The sequence below is a fragment of the Capronia coronata genome, assembly GCF_000585585.1.
Source record: "Capronia coronata CBS 617.96 chromosome Unknown acBCG-supercont1.4, whole genome shotgun sequence".
Lineage (NCBI taxonomy): Eukaryota > Fungi > Ascomycota > Eurotiomycetes > Chaetothyriales > Herpotrichiellaceae > Capronia > Capronia coronata.
The window spans coordinates 144,891-165,536 of record NW_006912896.1 but is presented as its reverse complement, the minus strand read 5'-3'; the positions used below and the strand labels follow the sequence as shown (position 1 = coordinate 165,536).

Sequence of the window (20,646 nt, the reverse complement as noted above, 5' to 3'; positions counted from 1 at the left end):
TAGTCGAAGCCTGGAGAATTACAAAAGCTGGGTCCCTTGGCAATCGATAAGCGTGATTCAAGGGCGTCCAAGCCGAAAACAGCCAGTGAACGAGAGTGGTGAAGGGCTCTTTAGGCTCCTAGGCGGGCTCCTTAACCACTGGCCGGGCTTGCAAACACCGAAGCGCGACTGTCATCAGGCTAGGGTGGCTCCAGCCAGCCTCCTTAGCCCCCTCCTAGAGGACGCTCTCCAGGCGCCAACCGTCGATAACAAACCCGTGGATTACTCGGTACTGACCAATGCACTACAGACGACAGAGAGGGTCATCGGGCCACTGCCACATGTGGGCTGAAGAACGACGAAGGGCTTAATTACCTCTAGACTGCAAGATCTCTGCCTGTCCCATCCATGTCAATTACTTGCTACCACGTCTTTTTATCCAAGGCACACGGCGGGATCGATATTCTTTATCCCAACATCTCCCAGCGCGTCATTTCGATCCAGGCCGACATCAGCTTCTATCCTGCAACTCTCCCTTGAGCCGGGTCAACTCAGTGCAGACAGTTGACTTCCAGTATTCATGATGCCGGCCCAGTAATCCTCGAGCAACATCCACGCCGCCTCCGAGCCTACCGCCGTTGTGCGCTGAACGTTACGATTCCACCTCACGCCTCGCAGCTTGCTGCCGACCACTCCTTCGCTGGACTCGGACCATTCCCAGATGTCCTATCAGTATCCTATACCAGCGACACCGAGGGTCATCTCGCCCTCACCGACCCCATCCGAAACCTCCGACCGACAAGACTCGTATTTCGCGCCAGTCACACGATCTGCCGCCAAAGCACGGCGACAGAGATCCCCTCAACCCGAACCCATCCACGAAGAGAAAGATGGGGCGAGTTCGGACTCCAGCCTTGAAAAGCGTGCGAGGGCGCGGTCGAGAAGCCCTATATTGACCGCGGCTACTCATATGAACGGTAGCACTAGTAGTACGAGTGGCAGCTCCAGCAAGAGACGGCGGATGAGTGGACTCACGCCGAAGACTCCTGTCGCAAAGTCGGAGCCGTTACCCAACGGCACTGTTGCTCTTCCTCCGTCCAACGGACATCTCTCGCCATACGACAGAGTCAAAAAATCCTGGCGGGAGTTCTCGAGATCACCGTCGCCCTTGGGTTTGATTCCCCTCCATCGTCACTATCGCAATTTGATCCACAAGCACGAAATTCCACGGAAGCTCCTCCATGTCTCCATCGGCTTCTTCACCCTCCGCTTCTATACGGGCGGCATCCAGACTACGGCCATTACGCCCTGGCTGCTTGGTGCGCTCGCCATCGTCGCACCAATCGACGTCCTTCGACACCGTTCTGACCGCTTCAACCGGCTCTACATCCGGATGTTAGGCGCTTTGATGCGCGAGACCGAAGTCGAAGGCTATAATGGAGTCATATGGTATCTGCTCGGGGCATATATCGCGCTGAAGTTCTACCCCAAGGACGTCGGTGTCATGTCCATTCTGCTACTGTCCTGGTGCGACACCGCGGCCAGCACCTTTGGCCGCATGTATGGCCGTTACACCGTCCGACTGCGCCGAGGCAAGTCTCTGGCGGGATCCATGGCTGCGTTCGCAACAGGTGCCTTTGTCGCTGCGTTCTTCTGGGGATACCTGGCTCCCCGTACAGGTCCGTTCCCAGATGATCCGGTCGAGGGCTTCATGTTTCAGGGGCATCTGTCCTTGCCGACCAGAGTCAAAGAGCTTCTTGGATGGCAGCCCAGTCAGGGCGTCTTAGGTGGCAACACAGCGCTGGCTATCATGAGCGTCTGCACTGGTCTCATCGCAAGCTTCTCCGAGTTGGTTGACTTGTGGGGATGGGACGATAACTTGACGATTCCTCTTCTTAGCAGTGCCGGCATATGGGCATTTCTGAAACTCTTTGGGTAGTTCAGCGACATGAGAAGACGGGAGCAATAGCATTGAGGACTGGACCCTTTGATGATAGTCTAAGAGGGTGATTACCACCCGTTTGGATTGTCTGGACTCTATATGAATGGATACCCTATTTACATTTCCCCAGGATACTTCCCGGATGCGTATGATTTTTCACTTCTGTACGTAGCTTATTGACGAAGTGGGTGCCACGCAAACGTCGTTGATATACATGTCTGGAGGAATCCATTGTGATGCCCTCTATCAATATCACTTCGCCTCATGACGCATAATGGCTTCTTCCACTGTCGGGTACTGAAACCATGCGAGGTATGATGGGTGGCTACCGTGCGTCCATAGCATTCAATCACCCCAAATTACAGCTATCTCTGACTTCTATTCCGCAGTAAATCGAGGTCACATTACATGTATAAATGGCGGTTCAGCCTCCAATTTCCAGAGGCAAGAAACCCCCTGGCACGATAGCTTCGCCTGAGATACTGCACTCATGTGCTGGGTTATGATATAACCCCATACCCTCGAATGAGCTGTTTCATTGTCGAGTACAGCTTTGTGTATATTGGACATGACGGCACACATTCCTGGTGCTCTGGTAGTCAGGTCACAGAGGCACTGTGTATTGAACGGAACTTGATATCGATCACCGCGGTCCAATCTTCTCCAAACCGCCCATGTAGCCTCGTAACACCTCCGGGATAACGACGCATCCCTCCTCTTCCCGCCACCCGTTCTCCAGGATTGCAGCAAGAACTCTGGGAACTGCCATGGCGGTTCCGTTGACGGTATGTGCGAATTTCTTCTGCGACCCGCTCATCTCCAGGATCCTCGTCTCCAGCCTCCGACTCTGGTAGTCGGTACAGATGGATGCGGAGGTGACTTCACCCCATCCATCGTCCCTCTTCTTCCTAGAGGGGAACATGGCCTCGATATCGATCTTGCGATATGCGCTAGCACCAAGATCGGAAGACGGCATTTCGAGAATGCGACACGGCAGGCCCAGCGACGACAGGATCTCGGTCTGGATACCGACCATTTCATTAAACACCTTGGCTGAGTATTGCACCCAGATCGACTCCTCGGGGAGACCTTCGGTGGTAGGAGGACAATCTGTCCACGCGAACATTTCGACTTTAGTAAACTCATGCACTCGGTAGAGACCCTTTGTATCAACGCCTCTCGCACCGGCTTCGGCACGAAAGCAACGACTAGACCCCACCAGTTTCACCGGCAATCGGCTCTCTGGGATGCTCTTGCTTGCGTGCATTCCTGCGAGAGGGATTTCGGCTGTGGCAGCCAGGCTTCTGGTGGGTTTCCCTGCGTCCCTTGCAGACTGTGCCACTTGCCAGATCTGCTGCTCGTCGTTTTGGTCCCGAGGCTGAAATCCACAGGCAGCGGCCATATGGGAATAAATTAGAGAGGGAGGAGACGCCACGGACCAGCCGTGTTTCATGGCGACCGAGAGTGCATACTGGACGAGCGCTTGCTCGAGCAGGGCAGCTTCGTTGAGTAGATAGTAGAAACCCCATCCAGAAGCTACAGACGCTGACGAGAAGTCGAGTAGGCCCAGTTTCTCGCCAATCACCGAATGATCCGCCGAGCTCCCGTACTTGGGAGGGTTTGCCGGATCGTAGTTGATATATGACCGCAGTCTCGGCTCACCGTCGGTCGGCGTCTCTGAGGAGGTCAGATTGGGCAACGACAAGGCCAGGTTGCGCGTTTCTGCGTCCAGCTTTTCACGTTCCGCCTCAAGATTGTTCAGGCTTGGTCGGAGCTCTCTCATTTGTGCAACGAAATGGGACTTGTCTCCTTTGGTGCTGTTCATCTGTTTTTGTAGCTCTTTCAGTGTATGGCGTGGACCGCTCATGCGATGGTCAAGGTCTGCAATCTTTCTGGCGTTCTCCGCAACCTTGCGCGGCACGTCCTTGTGACCGTGGTAGTTCCGTATAACGGTGTTGTGTTCGTAGAGCTCGACATTGTCTCGGATTTGGGATAGGTGAGGATGTTGCTTGGGGGCGGTGGCCGGGCGTGGGTGCTGGGACAGTCTCGAGGTTGCGCTATAAGATCTTCTGCATCGAAGCAGAAATGATCTGGCCTCCAGGGTCTTCCTGGACATTGCGACTTGGGCAGGTGAATGCTTGAAGAACAAAAACACTGTTGATACTTTCCCCTTCTAGGCTCTGGATTGTACTCTGTAAGGCAGCGAGAGAGAAAATGTTCTCCGCACAGCGTCGGGGAAAACACCACGAGTCCTGATCGGGGAAAGCCAAGAGCAGCCTCAGGTACTAGGTACCTACTACTAGGTACCTACTACTAGTACCAGGCTAATAGTATAATAAAGAGAGATAAGCCAATCAGAGGGCTCCATTTTAACTTGTCACGTGCTGATAAGAGTTGGGTCATTATCTACTGCCTCGAAGGTTGAAACTCTCGAGATTGTTCGCTGCTACCAACTCGAATTGTGTTCCTTCGCACTCGAAGAATGCTCTTGTCTCTTCTTTTGTGCTCAAACCAAAACCTACTGATGTGATGAAACTCCTCAATGTGTTGACCGACTCAATGTGACCGAAGTCATTGATGCGGCTGACTGTTCACACCCGACCAGAACACCGCAGATCCCTGTCATTGACACAAGGACATGCTTGCTGATTGCGCAGTGCCCTCTCGGGAGTCCAGATGTATATCCAGGGTCAAGGTCCTCCCGAAATGACACGATACCGATATGATGGAGGAACAAGCTGGCCGACGATGCCACGGTCGCCGATTTGCGGTTCGGACAATACAGCTTCATAGCTAGCAGAACCGTCTCTCTGCACCATTGCTTCGCTCAACCATACTGTCACAGCTGTATTCAAGGAATATGCCGCAAACAGTCCGGTCATTGACGCAGTGGCCTCTGGCTAGGAACCCGGTACAGCATGTCCAAGCCTTCTGGCAGCCTCTCTGAGCTCATCCCGAGTATCACAAGCCGCAAACACGAACCGATCGCATCGCAAAATCAAAAGCTGCTTCCCACCCACTTCTTTCTTCAGCCGCAGTTCGTCATAGCCGATTGGGGGCGGTCGGTCCTTACACAGGACGGCATCGGCCCCAAATTCATCGCCCGTGGCGATTCGAGCAATGTCCCGCGCATATACAGCCGTTGGTTGAATCGCGCAGGTCACCGATTGGATCAATACGGTTGCCTCCTCACAACAGAACAAGCCTTTTGCAAGCTTGTCAGTGTCAACCGTCGCGCGAAGCAGGTCATCGATTTCTTCGGGGCTGTTCGGTAAGACGACAAGCTGAAAGAGCCCAGTCTTCTCCGGCGAGAATATCATGTCGTCGGTGAAGCAGACCCTCCGCGTCTTGAAGTTGTACGCATAAACTTGTGGCAGGAGCAAGCCTCCCCCCATCTCTGCCAGGAATGGAAGACCTGGACTGTACCGGTATCTCGTCATACCGTCGGCTCGGGCACCCAGCTGGACTTGCTTTCTTACGCTGGGGATCATCTGGATGGCCCACATGTACCATTCACGGACGAACACTTTAACCGGGTTGGATTCAGTGACATACTCTCCATTTCGGATGGTGGCGGCCAAAGACCTCTCCAGCTGTTGCTTGCGTTCCGTGTACCACGCCTTCAGGATCTGATCATGGTCTGCGGTCGGGTCACGATGGAGGAGAGCCAGTCTCCATCCTAGTGCTGATGCATCCCGAAATCCGGAAGCAATTCCTTGGCCACCTGCTGAGCATTAACATTGGAAGCGGACTGGTGCAGAAGTTGGCACCTACCAAAAGGTGGGAAGACATGAGCGGCATCACCCGCGAGGATGACCCTACCCAGTGCCCATTTGTTGCAGCTTCTTGCCACAAAAGAGAATGGTCGAGATCGCAAGGTCTTGATGCAGTCTTCAGGGAATCGGACAGAATGGGGCAAGCCATACCGAATTCCAGGATGGGTGAGGTAAGGATAAATTATCTTGGCCACCTCTTCGCCCGTCGCCATCTTATAGCCATCCTCGCCATTGAGGACAACAAATTCGAACCGCCACAGCCTATCTTTTGGCAGACCAAACCTCCCGCAGACTGACGGCCTGCGAGGGTTGCACAAAAATCTAAAGTCTGTGGGAAAGAACTGGTCATACACCTCCTCTGGGGTGTAGCCCAGTCGCCAAAGCGGAAAGTCAGGGTGAGTCTTCTCCGCGGGCAGTGAGATCTGCCAATTTAAAGCCACCCATGTCTCCTCATACGTCGACCTGATATTTAGTTAACAAGAACAGAAACTTGCCTGCATCACTGAGACTCACTGTTTACACTTTTCCATGATAATACCTTTTGGCTCAAGGTATTTTTTGCGGACATAGCCTGTCTTGCCGTCCGCTCCGACCAGAAATGAGCCCTTCAGTCTTCGACCGTTTCCGCTTGCATCTATGTAGTCCACAAGGACATTTTTGCTGTCTTCGCCAACGCCGATTACGGTGGACCCTGTGCGAATCTGCGAGTCCGGCATCTTCTCGATCTGGTCACGGACCGCCTTTTCCATGGTTGGCTGTTTATGGCAGATGAAACCGACATGGCCCGTCCCTCCTTCAGTGGTCTTGTATTCCATCCGAATCAACGGCCTCTTGGTCAGATCTGGTTCACTGCCAGTCACGAAGTTGAATACTTCCATGCCTGCACGACCGTTAGAATTACTCACATGGAACTGAAATGTGCAACTCACAGGAGCCAATTTCTGTATATATCCGGTCATAGATACCAATCGACTGAAGGATGCGGATGCCATCTTCATCCAATGCGATGCCTCGTGGGTCAGTCGTGATACCCTTTTCCTTTTCCAGTACAATATTTGGCACTTTCATCATCCCAAGCAGAACTGACAACACCACGCCGGTCGGACCTCCGCCGCATATTATCACTCCTGTTTCCTCACAGGAACAGGAGTCAGCTTGATCCATGGTGCAAGGAAATCTCGGTCGTGGACAGAGTGTCTGATATTAGCTGTACTTGACCTGTGAAAGAGGGCAACCTCAGTTGACGGCACGTTCTCCAAATGAAGCATGACAGCAACGCTTTGGCATCGGACATTGAATACTTCAGCCCAAACCGGTGTGTCCACAAGCTCCGGGTCAATTATAGCCCGCCCAAGTCTGGGGTAAGGCCCGCTAGAAAGATGGGCGGATGGGCGATGGTCTCCCTGGAGATCTGATGTGGGACACCGAGAAATGGGGAGTAAGGATGCCGGCCGTGGGACAAATACAGAAATGTCCCACATTTCCCGATGCCCATGGGGTAGTATCTTCGGCGACCCAAGCGGTTACAGACACACCAGCCGTTCAAATGCTTCAGTTTCTAACTTCACCACTTTCTGTCCATCCCGCTCGAAATAGCTACCACCCACACCTAGTGGCTAATTGGTGAATTTGGGCAGACAGCTCGTCCTGAGCCTCAACCTCAAGACTCAGACCACAAACTCAAAGATCAAGGATCAAACTCTCCCTGGCCGCCAGGTAGGAACAACATCCAGTCAGAAATGTCAAGGTCTAGTGATTTAGTAACCATCGTCGAATGGAGCACACCAAGATGTCAACGCGCCATCGCGAGCTTCTCCCTCTGAATGCCGTGTTAGACTGACAAAGCGGCCGTCTCACAAGAACGAATTGCGGGATGCGGGATACCCGGACTCCCCGCTCGTCTGCAGCTCTGGGGAATCCCCGGGGTAGACGACGTTTTTTGTCGCCCATCAACCAAAACCCCCTTCCCTTCTCCATACTCCACATTCTCGACGTTACCTACTACTACCGCCTCCAACTCTATTCGAAAAGTTTTTGAGCAATAACACTGAGTTTGCAGGGCAAGCACACTGGGCTGCTGATGCAGTCGTCAATTCTCTTCTGTTTATATCTTGGGAAATGTCTGATGCCCCGGTAACACAAGGCTCCAAGCCTCCTCCGCGTGGCCGTCGTGCTCGTAAACTACGGGAATGCTCGATATGTGGGAGGACTTTCGCCAAAAACGACCATCTCGAACGACACATCCGTTCTCACACTAAAGAGAAACCTTTCAAGTGTACCATTTGTGGGAGAAAGTATGGCCGGAAGTAAGTCAGCAGCCTTGCTATTTTCTCAGGCTTTCCCTCTACTCATCCCTCCGCCAGCGACACCTTGCTACGACATCAGAACGACCATCGAGAGGACGGGTCAACCACTGCCAAGCTGCCCCGTGGCTCCAGTATTTCAGTCGGCTCAGAACATCCTCCACAGCCTCCTGTGTCAAACGATATGCCGGAAGAGCCTGGGATGGTGTCCCCTCAGGCCCAGAGTCTAGCCTTAGATGGTGCGATAGATCCAGCCTTGGATGTGACCTCCCTGAGCTATGCAACCAACGAGACTGTCTATCATGCTATCCAACCCGACTCGGGTGTTGCGAAAATGATGTATGCAGATGCATGCGCCTCCGATTTGATATCAAGCAACTTAGATCCTGCTATCGAAGGATTTGATTTGGAGGCCCAGTTCCCTTCGTGGCTGGTAGATGGCGACTTCAGCGCGGATATTCTCGACACGCCCCTGGTCAACAGTATAGCAGAATTGCGCCCTAGCCGGACTGAAAGCTCCTATGCTCCATTTGGCACAACTTGCTACAAGCCAGTGCCTGATACCAAGCGCCTCTGGTTCACTGCCGGTGATAATGGCCAGGAGGGAGCACCCGAGTCAGGACCTGCAACCCCGCCAGCGTCTCAAGTCGAAGTTGACGATACCTATCGACAGACGTTACATCAAAGCCTGCAGATACGCTCGCAGCATGAACAGAGCCTCCCGTCGGCTGATTTCCTCAACCTCTGCGTCAGATCTTATTTTGCCCGCTTCCATCCAGTATTTCCAGTGGTACATGCACCAACGTTTCGTCCTTCCCAAGCCAACTCCATGGTTCTTTTGTCGATCTGCTCTGTGGGCAGTCTTTTCACTGGCTCAACTCATGCAATCCGACAAGGTGTGCAAATTTTCGAATGGTTGCACAAAGCAGTGCTGGCAAACTGGGACAGGCTCATTTCTCGGGGCACTGATGAAAGAATTTCTCTCATCCAAACCGCCATCATTGGACAGACTTTCGGCTTGCTTTCAGGCGAGCCGGAACATCTTGCTATAGTCGATACATTCAATGGGACTCTTATCTCCTGGGCACGGCGGTTAGGGACCTTCAAAACCAAGACGCTTTGCGGACTCGATCTCAACAATATATCATCGTACGACCTGGACCGAAAGTGGAGGGAGTGGGCGAAGAATGAAGAACTCATTCGCATCGCACTCAGTGTGCACATCCACGATGCTGAACTTGCAACCATCTTCCACCACGAACCATTCCTACGGCACAATTCTCGGCAACTTCCCGTCGCCGCTTCCAAGCAGACTTTCATGGCAGCACGGCCTGAAGACTGGCGCCTGTCTTATCTCGATGACCCGAGCAACTTCGAGACTGCTGGCTCGACGCCCGCCTCCGTTGATGCGCGCGTGGATTTCGATATTCTCGCAATGCCCAGCAACAGTCACTTCACCGCATACACGGTCTTGGATGGCATATGTGTAAACATCATGGAGAATCGCATCAGTGCTTGCGCATCACCGTCGACTATGGAGGAGATATCCATGCTCTTGACAACGTTCTACAGACGTTTTCTGCAAGGAACAGCCACATTGGAAGCGGATTCGATGGATATGTGCATTCTCTGGCACTCGGCCTACATGTCCATCAGTGCAGATTTCGACCTGTTAGAAAGATCAATTGGGCGCGAAGGATCCAGTCTTTCGGCTGCCGACCGAGCGACCGTCACAAACTGGGCCAACTCGGACCAGGCGAAGCGATGCGTGATCCATGGAACGATGGTCCAGAAGAAAGTAGAGAATCTACCTCTCGGTTCCGAACCTGCGATCCACGTCCCTCGAGCCATGTTTAGAGCCGCCATTGCCTGGTTCTGCTACACCCACTTCGGAGTCGGTGGGGATGCACCCAGAGGAATGCTGTTGGGAAGTCTGGATTTTCCAGAGTTCAAGCTCCTCGAGGTCAACCCTGCCTTAGTACTGTTCCAGGCAAACGGCTACAAACATGGAAGGCCCACGACAACCGAGATGAATGCCGTTCTCTGTGGGCTTACGGACCTCTTGCGGCGGATCGGTCATTGGGAGATAGCCCGTAGGTTTGCCGACATCCTTGGAGCCTTGTTGTACAACGAAGCTGGTTGAATGGTTAACATCCAGCAAGGATGCGTCCATGCGTCCTACACCCACAAACCATCACAGCGGGCTTGCTTTTGCTGCACCCTAAGAAGGAGAGCACGTCGCCCCTCAAACCCAAGGCTTCAAAGCGTTGAGTCAACTACGGCACTCGTAGAAACGCTATCTAAATGGACGAGTCTTGTCAGTTGAAGCTCTGTAGTTACCAATGGCTACGAACCCGAGATTTCCTCTGATAGTCGAGGATTGAGAGGTATGGTCGAGATGCGCGGCTTTGAAATGATGTTTTTCGACAGGGACCCCTTGCAGAATGGTCCCATCACCTGCGAGGTGTCCTCTGACTGGCTGTGTGACAGAAACAGTCCGAATGTGGAACACCCGACCAGTCACCGTTACTCTGTACATGCCGGATTTTATGTACATATTTGTCTGCGTGTGTAAGGTATCATCGATAGGCTGTAGGCAGACTTACTTTAACACAAAATAGGTAGGTGGAGCTATATTCTATCTCCCAATTATCTAATCCGTCTTCTTCCATACATAGCATAGTTTTCACCAAACCTTCCCGATTATTTCCGACTTTATTCCTACCTTCCTTGACTCAACGCCAGGAGTTGACAGTCGGGGGCGTTGCTGGATCCTTTGACGACTCCCAGCCTATATGAAGAACTGTAAGCCCCGGCTATTACTAACAGTATTACTAACTCTGTCCCTACCTATAGTTAGTAGGACAACGAGTTCAATAACACACCCGAAAGTCGCCCCCGGAGTCGACTCTTAGTATGACTAGGGAGTCAACATTGGGAGTCGTCAAAATGAGTTGACGCCGGTTGGTGTCGGAGCCGTTAACGGCCAGGGCTGAATCCGACTCCTGGCTACAAATATAGGAACACAGCATTGTTTGACATGATCGACATGGGAATTCGTCAAGATATGGCCCACCGATGCATACCCACCTTCACAGCGCACATCGGGATATAAGTGTACAGCATACGTGTACTAATAAGGTAATAAGGTAGTACCCGAGAGAAATACGTCAACGGCGTCTACACGTGCAACCCGGTGAGTTACCGTGATCGACCAACAGCCTCACGATCCCCAGCCTTACGACAAAATAAGTGGAGCCTTCCACAAGGCTAGCCAACCAAAAGAGCGAACAGGTGCCGGCCCTGCCGAACCAACCCGGGCCGGGTAACCGGCACTGAAAAGCTTGTCGGGACGACTTTGGATCGGGACCTCGACGGTGGCGTGAAGAAGAAGAAGAAGAAGAAGAAGTTGAAGCGTGGCGATATCGATCCAGGCACCTCTGTGGGATTTTATGGAAGTGGAACAGACAGATCCCGATCTTGCTTCTCGAAATTGAGGGAAAACAAGCCCTGGAGCACAGACCTTGGCGTCGAGTTTGATGGCGACAACAAAAGTGTCATAACCCCCAACTGCCGATGACAACAACCCAAGATCATGACCTGATGCAGTACGCTGCGACAATGCCGGACACGGAGGCGCGAGATCATGCTGATGAGAGCTCGCGGCTCGAGTCAGAGACCTCCGCCGACCTCACGCAGCAAACCACGAACCCCGACTATGGCGACAATGTTCCATCGGACCACGAGGAACAGGAGAATAATGAGAAGTCGCGCCGAAAGAGACGACGAACCGGCTCGTTCGCAACGGGTCGGTCCATGGACCTCACCCGCACCATCACGCGGCGGGAGACCATCATGTCACGCATCCGGACAAGACCACCCATAGGCCCCTTCAGTCATCCGTTGATCAATCAGAAAACGACCGTCGAGGAGCTGGTCGAGTTCGACGGGCCCAATGACCCCTACCGGCCGCTGAATTGGGCGATGAAGAAAAAGGTCGTCACGACGGCCTTGTATGGCTTCACCACCATGAGTGCCACCTGGGCGTCCAGTGCTTTCAGTCCCGGGACTCACCAAGTGGCGCACCAGTATCATGTGGGCAATGAGGTCGCGACCCTCGGCACGACTTTGTTCTTGTTCGGATTCGGGCTGGGGCCGCTACTGTGGGCGCCTCTGTCAGAGGTCTATGGTCGTAAGGTGTGTGCCAGCACTCCAACACCCCTAAACGTGAAGCCGAGTGTTGGGTACTAGTACGGATGCTAACTGCTTTTTGCGCCAGAATGCCGTTCTGCCTCCAATGTTTGTGGCAGGTTGTTTCGCGTTCGCTACCGGAGTGGCCAAGGATATCCAGAGCATAATGATTCTCAGGTTCTTTTCTGGGTGAGTATTGTAGTGGGCTCAACCGTGCGAGCATGCTTTCCCGTTCCTTCTTCATCTCTCAACAATTACAGAACTGTCACGCTGTCCTTCTTGCTGACCGTCTGTCCCTGTTCCTTTGGCTTCGCAGATTCTTTGCTTCCGCACCGGTCACCAACACGGGCGGTGTCTTGGCCGACCTTTTCCCCTCGTCGCAGCGAGGCATTGCCATCGCCACATATGCCATGGCGGTGACGATAGGGCCTTCATTGGGTCCGATCGTCTCTTCCGCATTGGTCGTGCAGTCCGGTCTCCGCTGGCGATGGACCCAGTACCTGACAGGGATGATCCAGCTGTTTGTACTGACGCTGGACGTCATCTTCCTCGACGAGTCGTATCCGCCGCGGTTACTAGTCTACAAGGCTCGTCGACTGCGGCATGAAAGCGGGAATTGGGCGCTTCATGCCAAGTTTGAAGAGTGGGATGTGTCGATTCAGGAGTTGGCCAGAAAGGTAAGAGTTCTCTAGTGTGTGTTCGAGTTGAGTTGATGGGCGCTGTCGGTGATACTAATCGCTTCATGATTTTTAGTTCTTGGTCCGACCATTCCAGCTGCTTTTCACCCCGATCTGCGCGATGATGGCGTTGTATGCCAGTTTTTGCTATGGCATCTTGTACATGCAGCTTGGTAAGTCGACCACAATGCTCTTTCGTCGTGCCTTGCAATACCGTGGCTGGCGACTGATACTGTTGCATATTAGGGGCCATCCCTATCATATTCGCCGAGAACCGTCACTGGAAACAAGTCCCGTCAGAACTCCCGTTCCTCGCCATCTTGGTCGGCACTTTCATCGGTGCGGGGATCAACGTCTATAACCAACTCCTATACAACAAGAAGTCTGGGGGCAAGGTCGTCCCAGAACTGCGTCTCCCTCCCATGATGCTCGGTTCGGTATTTTTTAGTGGCGGTGAGTGTCCCTTTTGCGTTCAACGTCCCTTATCACTCTTGGCGGGAACTTCATTGTTTGGCCTCCGTCTCATGTGCTTTGCTTTTCTATTCACATTCATGATTGATATCTTTCATCATGTGGAAAATGTCACTGATATGCAAGCATAGGTCTCTTCCTCACCGGCTGGACCGCCGATCCCAGATATCATTGGATCATTCCCTGCGTTGGCCTGTCCATGGCCGGCGTCGGCTTCTTCACCATTTTCCAGGCAGCCCTGAACTATCTGGTCGATACATTCCAGAAGTACGCGGCAAGCGCAGTCGCCGCCAACAGTAAGTCAAGAAATCAAGTTCAACTTCAAGTTCAAGCTTATCAATTGCAATCTTTTGTGCATCCCTCAATGCGCTTGCCTCCTGTATTAATACGGTGGCTGCTACCCCGAGCAATATCTGGCATATGAATCCCTGGTACTATGTGCTATGTGCTGTCGCTATTGCTATTGCTGAGTCTAATTTTGGATGGGGAACTGACTGCTTTGGGCTCAATAGCATTTCTAAGATCCTGCTTCGCTGCGGTCTTCCCACTCGTCGTCACCCCGCTATATCACAATGTCGGGGTCCCCTGGGGCACAAGTATCTTTGCCTTCTTCGCCACGGCCCTGATTCCCGTGCCATTCTTCTTTCACGTCTATGGCAAGAGGATTCGTCAACGGAGCAAGTGGAGTCGATTTTGATGTATGGCCTCTTCTGGAAAAGAAGGTGGATGGCGTTGTCAGGTACTGTTAATAAGCCATAACCGAACCCTAAGGAACTTGTGTGGAATAAGCGTTGAATAAGGGGTCCGAGACGTTTTGCTTCCTCTGGCATCGAGCTGGATGATCGAATTGACTGCTGTTGGTCTATGCTTGTCACTGGGAATGCGGTACTGGGTCAATCAGTATGCGAGAGTCGACGACATGGTGCTACTCACATACGCTGAGCTGGCCTGTCCTTAACGACTGATCGATCTATGGGCCCAGTCAAACACTGCCTCCTCTACCAGATCAATCCACATCAATATCAGATCAGTGATTCGGCTTCTGCGACAGTGCCATATCTGAACATCCATCCGGTCTTCCAAAGCCTTCGTAGGGACTTCGGTCACAATCTCAACTAGCTGGTCAGTCGTGCAGCGCGCCATAAGAATCTAGTGATCTGATCGCTACAGTACGACTGAGCCGTAAGTTTGACCCAGGTATACGATGATACTTCACCAGAATGGGTTGAATGTTCATTGACTATCGGGGCGAGCACTGCATATGTCGGTAGAGCTTGACCAAGGTGTTTGTGTCGCCGAAACAGAGACTTGTTAAGATACTGGCTCTGCTGGTGATAGGACCCTTCCAGCCGCTGTCTGATTGGAGACGGCTGAGGGAGGACCTTATAAGCACTCCCTACCCTATTAGCACCTGCTATCAGGCTAAGGCGGCCACCAGGGACAAGGACTAGAATAGGTGCTCCGGCGCCTGAGGTGCCCTGCTGGGCATCCAACACTGGCTACCTCCTGCAGGTGCCTTATCCATGGTAATGGCGTCATACAAACTGCGGTGCTGCCACCCACCTTCGGCGTCCATCATCCAATCCGCAGCCTCAGATTGTCAGCTTCCAGCGACTTCTCCAAGCCGTTGTACGTTGTTACTATCTGTATATCCATGTCTAGCGGCATCCGTCTCCTCCGCAGAACAGATGAATAATGCAAGAGGAGTCTAAAATGAGCATCTCCAGTCCCAAGACACTCTCCTTGAGTCTGTATATCTGGTGAGGAGTCCGTCTCTCTGCTCTCGAACGGTTTCTGTCTCTGCCATTCCTGTTCCTCTCTCCTCGAAGCGCGAGCCCTCTACCTGCGTCGCACTCCGTCCGCATCGTCACCATGGCATCCGCCACGGGCATTCCCGAACAAAACCCAGCATTGCAGGAAGAAGAACCTCTCCTAGGTCGCCCAGGAGATGTCACCCAGCGGCCCGGCCAGGGACTGCAGTTCAACTTCGTGAAAGGAACCGGTAGGCTAGACTTCTCGCACGCCATGCATGCTCTTTGATCGTACTCGGTTGACATTGGGACAGCGATCCTGGCACAGGCCGGCATAGTCATCCTCACGGCGCTGGTGTGGGCAGCCGTGTTCCAAGCCGACTTGATCTTCTTCTCCTTCCACCCACTGCTGAACTCGTTTGCCGTTCTGCTGCTGGTTCAGGGCGTGCTGGTGCTGCAACCGACGGCCATCCAAAAAGACAAGATCAATGGGACATATGCACATGCGATCTTCAACGGCCTGGCCGTGGCAGGTACGTGATAAGATGGATGAAAGGACTCTTGGTCGAGCGAGGTTGGAAGTGTGCTGACGAGTAGTACCTACAGCGCTTATTGCGGGCCTGGTGATCATCGAGAGGAACAAGGCATCGCACCCGGACACTCGTTTCCAGAGTGCGCACGGCAAGATGGGCTTGGTCGCCTATATCCTCATCTTCCTCCAATGGCTGGTTGGGTTCACTTCCTTCTTTGTACCGAAGTTGGTTTATGGCACTGTCGACCGTGCCAAATCGCTCTACAAGTACCACAGGTCAGACTCCCGCCGAGGCCAAGCATTCGCAGTGCGATGACTGACAGCTCCCCAGGATCGCCGGATACATCCTTTTGACGTACCTGCTGGCTGTCGTTGCTGCAGCCACTACCACATCCTACAACAAAGGTGTCCTGCATATCAAGTTGTGGGCGGTTCTTGTGGCCAGCGTTTTTGTCTTGATGGGAGTCATTCCCCGGATCAAAAAGCACAAGTTGGGGTTCTGAGATATTGAATATCCAGGAGTTGCGCCAGTACGGTGACCCCTGATGCAATATTTTGAAGGACGCATTTTCTGGCTGGCGATCGAGTGATGCCTCCGCCCTGACGTGATTCATGTTCTTGATGATTTGGGTTGTGCGTTTACGAACTGGAAGGACAATCAGTCCCCCAGTGCATGGCATCGGAGTTTTGGACAGCATACAATAAGTCATGATATTAATGAAGGCAGAATGAGCAACAGAGAGTAATGATAGGTGATGACCCTGTCGAACCCAATAGAGCCTGCAAACTGCCATTGTATCTGTGTTCAATGGAGTCCATGGCAACATCTCCGGTTCTGTCATTCAGCCCCTTTATTTCTGGGTAGACATTGATTCATCTCCTCAGGGCGAGACCTAAGGGCGAGACCTAATGGCGTGACGGCTGTACGTACTCTTCGAGTGAGTGCACACAATTTCTTCCTATGCTTTGACTTCTTCTCGATGTTCTATCGTACAACAATATCCGCCGACTCGCGCCGTTGGACAAGTTTGTCTTGTCCGGCTGCCAGCGCCTCCAGCCTGGCAGCTTGCACGCGGTGTTTCTTGATGACCGAAACCCATTCCGGCTCCCGTATGGGTTGATGCTCAGCATGGGACGAAGGCTCGGAGACAGCACCTTCAGTAACGGTCTCCTCGTCATCAGCTTGGTCGGTCTTAGCTTGTGTATGCCCTTGAGCCTTGACCTCGTTTCCCTCTGCTTCAGAGGTTGGCCCTGATTCTACTTTGGTTTCCGTGGCATTATCGCCTTCCACCACATCGGTGACCACTTCTTCGTCTTCTTCTTCTTTTTCTCCCACTTCTCCCACTTCTCTCTCTTGTTGCTCGTCTTCGCCGTCCACTTCATCCTCGTCAAGCAAGGCAATCATCAGACTAAAGTCCGCGCCGAGCCGACCTAGACTGTTGGCCGCGTACAGAATTTGCATGAGCAGACTTTCACGCGCAGACGGGTCCGTCACGTTCGGGAGATACTGTTTCAGAGTGGCCATGAACACCTCGACCAGATGCAGTGGGAAGGACTGGAGAGCTGGCGGTAGCGAGAGAGATAATAGGAGGGAAGACATCTTGGCGTGTGCTTGAGAGTCATTCGCAGGGTGAGATCCGGAATGTTTATGGGATTGATGTCCATGCACAGCACTACCACCCAATCCCTCTTCTTCTTCTTGCGGGAAGATGTTGCGGTACATGCTGATGGTGGCGAAAGATTGCTCGCGAAAGATTTCGATGTACCGCTTCAGATAGCGCTCTGTATGTTGCCCGTGCAGGGGGTTTCCGCTTGTCGAGGGTTTGCGTGTCTGCTCCGGGCGACTGGTGGTAGTAGTGGATGACGCTGACGACGACGCCGATGTCTTGGTTCTGTTGATCCTGTCCAGCGACTTGCTTGCTTCTGTTTCTTGATCGGCGAGGTCGCGTAGTGGAGCCAGCGCCTCGGTCATGTACAGAAAAGTGCACAGCCGTGCGCAGAGGAAGAGAGCGCCGAAATGGCCTTCCCCTTGCTGCGCCTGAGTTGCTGAAGTGGTCGTGGATAGACCTGGTAGCTTGACTTGTTGCTGCTGCTGCTGCTGCTTCGACCGGACATAGCTGCTGCCGCTGCTTGGGGTTGTTGCCGTGTTCGTTTCGCCCAGTTCGGGCGCCACTCGGCGCAACCAGCCGATCATGCGAATGGCAGCGGCAAGACGGATATTCTGTCCTCGTAGACTGGCGATCAGATTCGTCGTCATGTCCTTCATGGCAACCTCGGCGTCGCCGACCACGGACTTGACCAGCTGCGAGTCCGGATACAGGATCTGGAGGCGCTTGATGTGCGCGAAGAGGTCGAGGGCTTGCGTGTAGTTCGCTCCAGATGATGTCGTTGTCGTTGTCGTTGTCGTACCTGTCATGCTGCCGGCCGAGGCAATGGCAGCCGACAATAACGACGGCAGCTCGAGGATGTCCTGCACCTTGTCGGCCTGGCGGGCCAGCAGGGCAGCCTCGCGTCGGGAGTTGAGAAGCGCATTTCCGGAACCGCTGGTGTCGTCCTTAGACCGGTTGTACGAGGACGCGAATTCGACTGCTTTCGAGTCCAGTGCTGGGATGGATTGGCGGATGGCTTGTATGGAGGACGACAGTTGCGGGAGAGATGACCGGAGCGTGGACAGGTGGTCGGATGAAGTGGTCGTCGTGCGGTGAGACCGCGAACTCAGCGCTTGGATCGACAGGAGATTCGACTGGGCCGCTTGGCTGAGTGATTCGGGTTCCGTCGTGGTCAGGTCCTCGAGTCGGAGGGACACCAGGCGCGTCAGATATTTCGAGATGTCGGACGAGGTGACATTTGTAGATGAGGATGTCGTGGTACTCGTGGTGCTGGGAAGATGAGGTTTCAAGAGATCGTACAGAGTATCTGCCATGGTTTTCGACTGCCCCTCTGAGACTTGAAGGGCATAGATTGCATAAAGACAATAAATAATGGGGGTTGGTATCAGTGTTAGATCATCTTGTCGTTACGAGTGGATTGTCTACAGAAGGTGTCTCTCTCTACAAAAAGATGCTGGACGTAGTTTCACCCGATGTTGAGGTCACGTGCCGCATTTAGCCCCCGAAGCCTGCTACACCCTTCTACACCCTTTCTATACGGATGGCTGATGCGATATACGGTGAGCGTGATTATGATTGAATAGGAGGAAGTGTCCGTATTTCATTCGTTTGTGATGATTGGAGAAGGACTACTTCTCGTTCCACGCCCCAGTCTATGTTATGATATGTTATATTCATACCGTCCGACCGCAACTCTTTCTAGTAAGTACTTCCCCTGTGACTCCGTTCCCTCCTCTCCTCGGCCAAAATCTTCTCCATCTCCATCTCTTCACGCGCCTTTGTGCCGACCTGAAGATCTGCCTCGTCGACATCTGCGTCGCTCTGATCGCCCAGCGCATCCGCCATGACTCGATTGGGATCATCAAGCTCGCCTCTCAACGCCCGCGCCAGAGAAGACGAGAATTTTGGCCCGCTGGGATCAATGGCCTCTGGTGGTTCTTCTTGCGGCGTCAATTCCGGACTTGCCTCGTCGTCCGATCCAAACGGCGACCCATGACCCGACCTTGTCCCCCCACCGTCTCGTCCCAGATACGATTTGACGCCAGTCAGGTGGGTCTTCCTCGTCGTGTCCAACGACAAGTTGTTCAGAGAGGTCCGCAGGTTGCTGGATGACTGAGTCCGCGACACACTCGTCTCCCTGCTTGCAGAAGTACTTGTGCGCGTCTGTTTGGGTAATGAGCCTCCAGAGGTCTCTGCGGACTCTTCTTGCACTTGTGATTCATCGCGAAACATCTCCGCCGTGCTCTTCCTTGCCGGCGGCGGGACATAGCTAGCTCCGGTAGGGTCATTAGCGGTGCCGGGAGAGGCCCATCGTCTGACCGGGATCGGCTCAATGTTGACCGGTGTCGAAACCGACGAGATGCTCCTCCTCGCAGCCCGTTCCCTCTTAAGGTCGGACCATCGGCGTAGTTGGTTCTGCAGCACGTACGTTCCATTAGCCGCCAGCTTCATGACCAGGAACTCGCAGTGGTTGATGTTGCGTAGATCTTCAAAGAACTCCACACTGTAATGATACCAAACCATGAGGAAGATGCGGCTACAGAGACCATGCGTGACGAGTATGGCCACGCTGGCCATGTTGTCTTCGGAGAATCGTCGCCACAGGGAGCCGTTGAACGACGACACCCGATCGTACACATCCGCTCCACTCTCGCCGTTGGGGATGCGATAGAAAAAGTGGCCATACTCGGCCCGCTCTCTCCAGAGCCGTTCGACCTCTTCAGTGCCTGGTTGGAAATTGCCAAAATCCTGTTCCCGCAGCCTTGGCTCTTCGTACACCTTGATATGGGATCTTTGGAAAGGTGAGGCTACAGGTTGGTTGGCAGTCAATCCATTCAGGATTCCTTCGGTGGTTTCCCTCGTTCGTCTGTAGGGTGATATGAAGAAATGCACCGTGTCGTCATTCCTGAGAAGGTCGCGAAGCTTCTGCCCGGCTTCCAGAGCCTGTCGATGTCCCTCGGGAGTCAGACCAACTTTATGGTCAGGAGTGGTCTGATGGATGGTCTTGTCCCGATTGCCCTCGGACTGGGCATGACGGATGATAATGATCAATCTCGGTTTGACCATTGTGCCGGGTTACAGGAGAGTGCAGTCAAAGGCCCGCTTCGACGCAAGGGACGTGAGAGTCCAGGTCTGGTGGCCAGTGTGCAGGTATTGATCAGACAGGAATAACAACGGTGGTCATTGATATGTACTGCCAGCAACGTATCTCGAAGAATCTAGGACAGTGCTATCAGCAAAGACAACAACAGGAACCACCAGTAACTTGAATACCGTAGATACCTAGACAGATACAGTAGACAACTTGAAGTGCAAGGTGCAGACAGCCTCGTCATATCTCGATGCCAGGATCGTGGAACTTGGAAACACTCCAAGTTGAAGTTGGAGTCGTCGCCGCCCTAAGATTTAGCCAAG

At 53.2% G+C, this 20,646-nt stretch overlaps 8 protein-coding genes across 8 annotated transcripts; 4 read left to right on the top strand and 4 right to left on the bottom strand.

The window, feature by feature from the left end:
• Positions 1–700: 700 nt before the first annotated feature.
• Positions 701–1,918, top strand: A1O1_04625 (phosphatidate cytidylyltransferase; the record flags this gene model as incomplete). The annotated part of the gene is made up of 1 exon (XM_007725516.1): positions 701–1,918. The coding sequence occupies one exon, from the start codon at positions 701–703 to the stop codon at positions 1,916–1,918; it is 1,218 nt and encodes a 405-aa protein (XP_007723706.1).
• Positions 1,919–2,564: 646 nt separating this feature from the next.
• A1O1_04624 (seryl-tRNA synthetase) lies at positions 2,565–4,037 on the bottom strand (the record flags this gene model as incomplete). The annotated part of the gene is made up of 1 exon (XM_007725515.1): positions 2,565–4,037. The coding sequence occupies one exon, from the start codon at positions 4,035–4,037 to the stop codon at positions 2,565–2,567; it is 1,473 nt and encodes a 490-aa protein (XP_007723705.1).
• Positions 4,038–4,821: 784 nt separating this feature from the next.
• On the bottom strand, positions 4,822–6,861 carry A1O1_04623 (uncharacterized protein; the record flags this gene model as incomplete). The annotated part of the gene is made up of 4 exons (XM_007725514.1): positions 4,822–5,648; positions 5,696–6,159; positions 6,211–6,577; positions 6,627–6,861. 4 exons carry the CDS (start codon positions 6,859–6,861, stop codon positions 4,822–4,824), a joined length of 1,893 nt encoding a protein of 630 aa, XP_007723704.1.
• A 954-nt stretch (positions 6,862–7,815) lies between these two features.
• A1O1_04622 (uncharacterized protein) lies at positions 7,816–10,143 on the top strand (the record flags this gene model as incomplete). The annotated part of the gene is made up of 2 exons (XM_007725513.1): positions 7,816–8,003; positions 8,061–10,143. The coding sequence occupies 2 exons, from the start codon at positions 7,816–7,818 to the stop codon at positions 10,141–10,143; spliced, it is 2,271 nt and encodes a 756-aa protein (XP_007723703.1).
• A 1,478-nt stretch (positions 10,144–11,621) lies between these two features.
• On the top strand, positions 11,622–14,036 carry A1O1_04621 (uncharacterized protein; the record flags this gene model as incomplete). The annotated part of the gene is made up of 7 exons (XM_007725512.1): positions 11,622–12,197; positions 12,280–12,380; positions 12,508–12,868; positions 12,945–13,041; positions 13,115–13,321; positions 13,471–13,635; positions 13,852–14,036. 7 exons carry the CDS (start codon positions 11,622–11,624, stop codon positions 14,034–14,036), a joined length of 1,692 nt encoding a protein of 563 aa, XP_007723702.1.
• A 1,175-nt stretch (positions 14,037–15,211) lies between these two features.
• On the top strand, positions 15,212–16,125 carry A1O1_04620 (uncharacterized protein; the record flags this gene model as incomplete). The annotated part of the gene is made up of 4 exons (XM_007725511.1): positions 15,212–15,341; positions 15,405–15,623; positions 15,697–15,898; positions 15,954–16,125. 4 exons carry the CDS (start codon positions 15,212–15,214, stop codon positions 16,123–16,125), a joined length of 723 nt encoding a protein of 240 aa, XP_007723701.1.
• A 482-nt stretch (positions 16,126–16,607) lies between these two features.
• Positions 16,608–18,545, bottom strand: A1O1_04619 (uncharacterized protein; the record flags this gene model as incomplete). The annotated part of the gene is made up of 1 exon (XM_007725510.1): positions 16,608–18,545. The coding sequence occupies one exon, from the start codon at positions 18,543–18,545 to the stop codon at positions 16,608–16,610; it is 1,938 nt and encodes a 645-aa protein (XP_007723700.1).
• Positions 18,546–18,930: 385 nt separating this feature from the next.
• Positions 18,931–20,298, bottom strand: A1O1_04618 (uncharacterized protein; the record flags this gene model as incomplete). Its single annotated transcript, XM_007725509.1, has 1 exon — positions 18,931–20,298. One exon carries the CDS (start codon positions 20,296–20,298, stop codon positions 18,931–18,933), a length of 1,368 nt encoding a protein of 455 aa, XP_007723699.1.
• Positions 20,299–20,646: the final 348 nt, after the last annotated feature.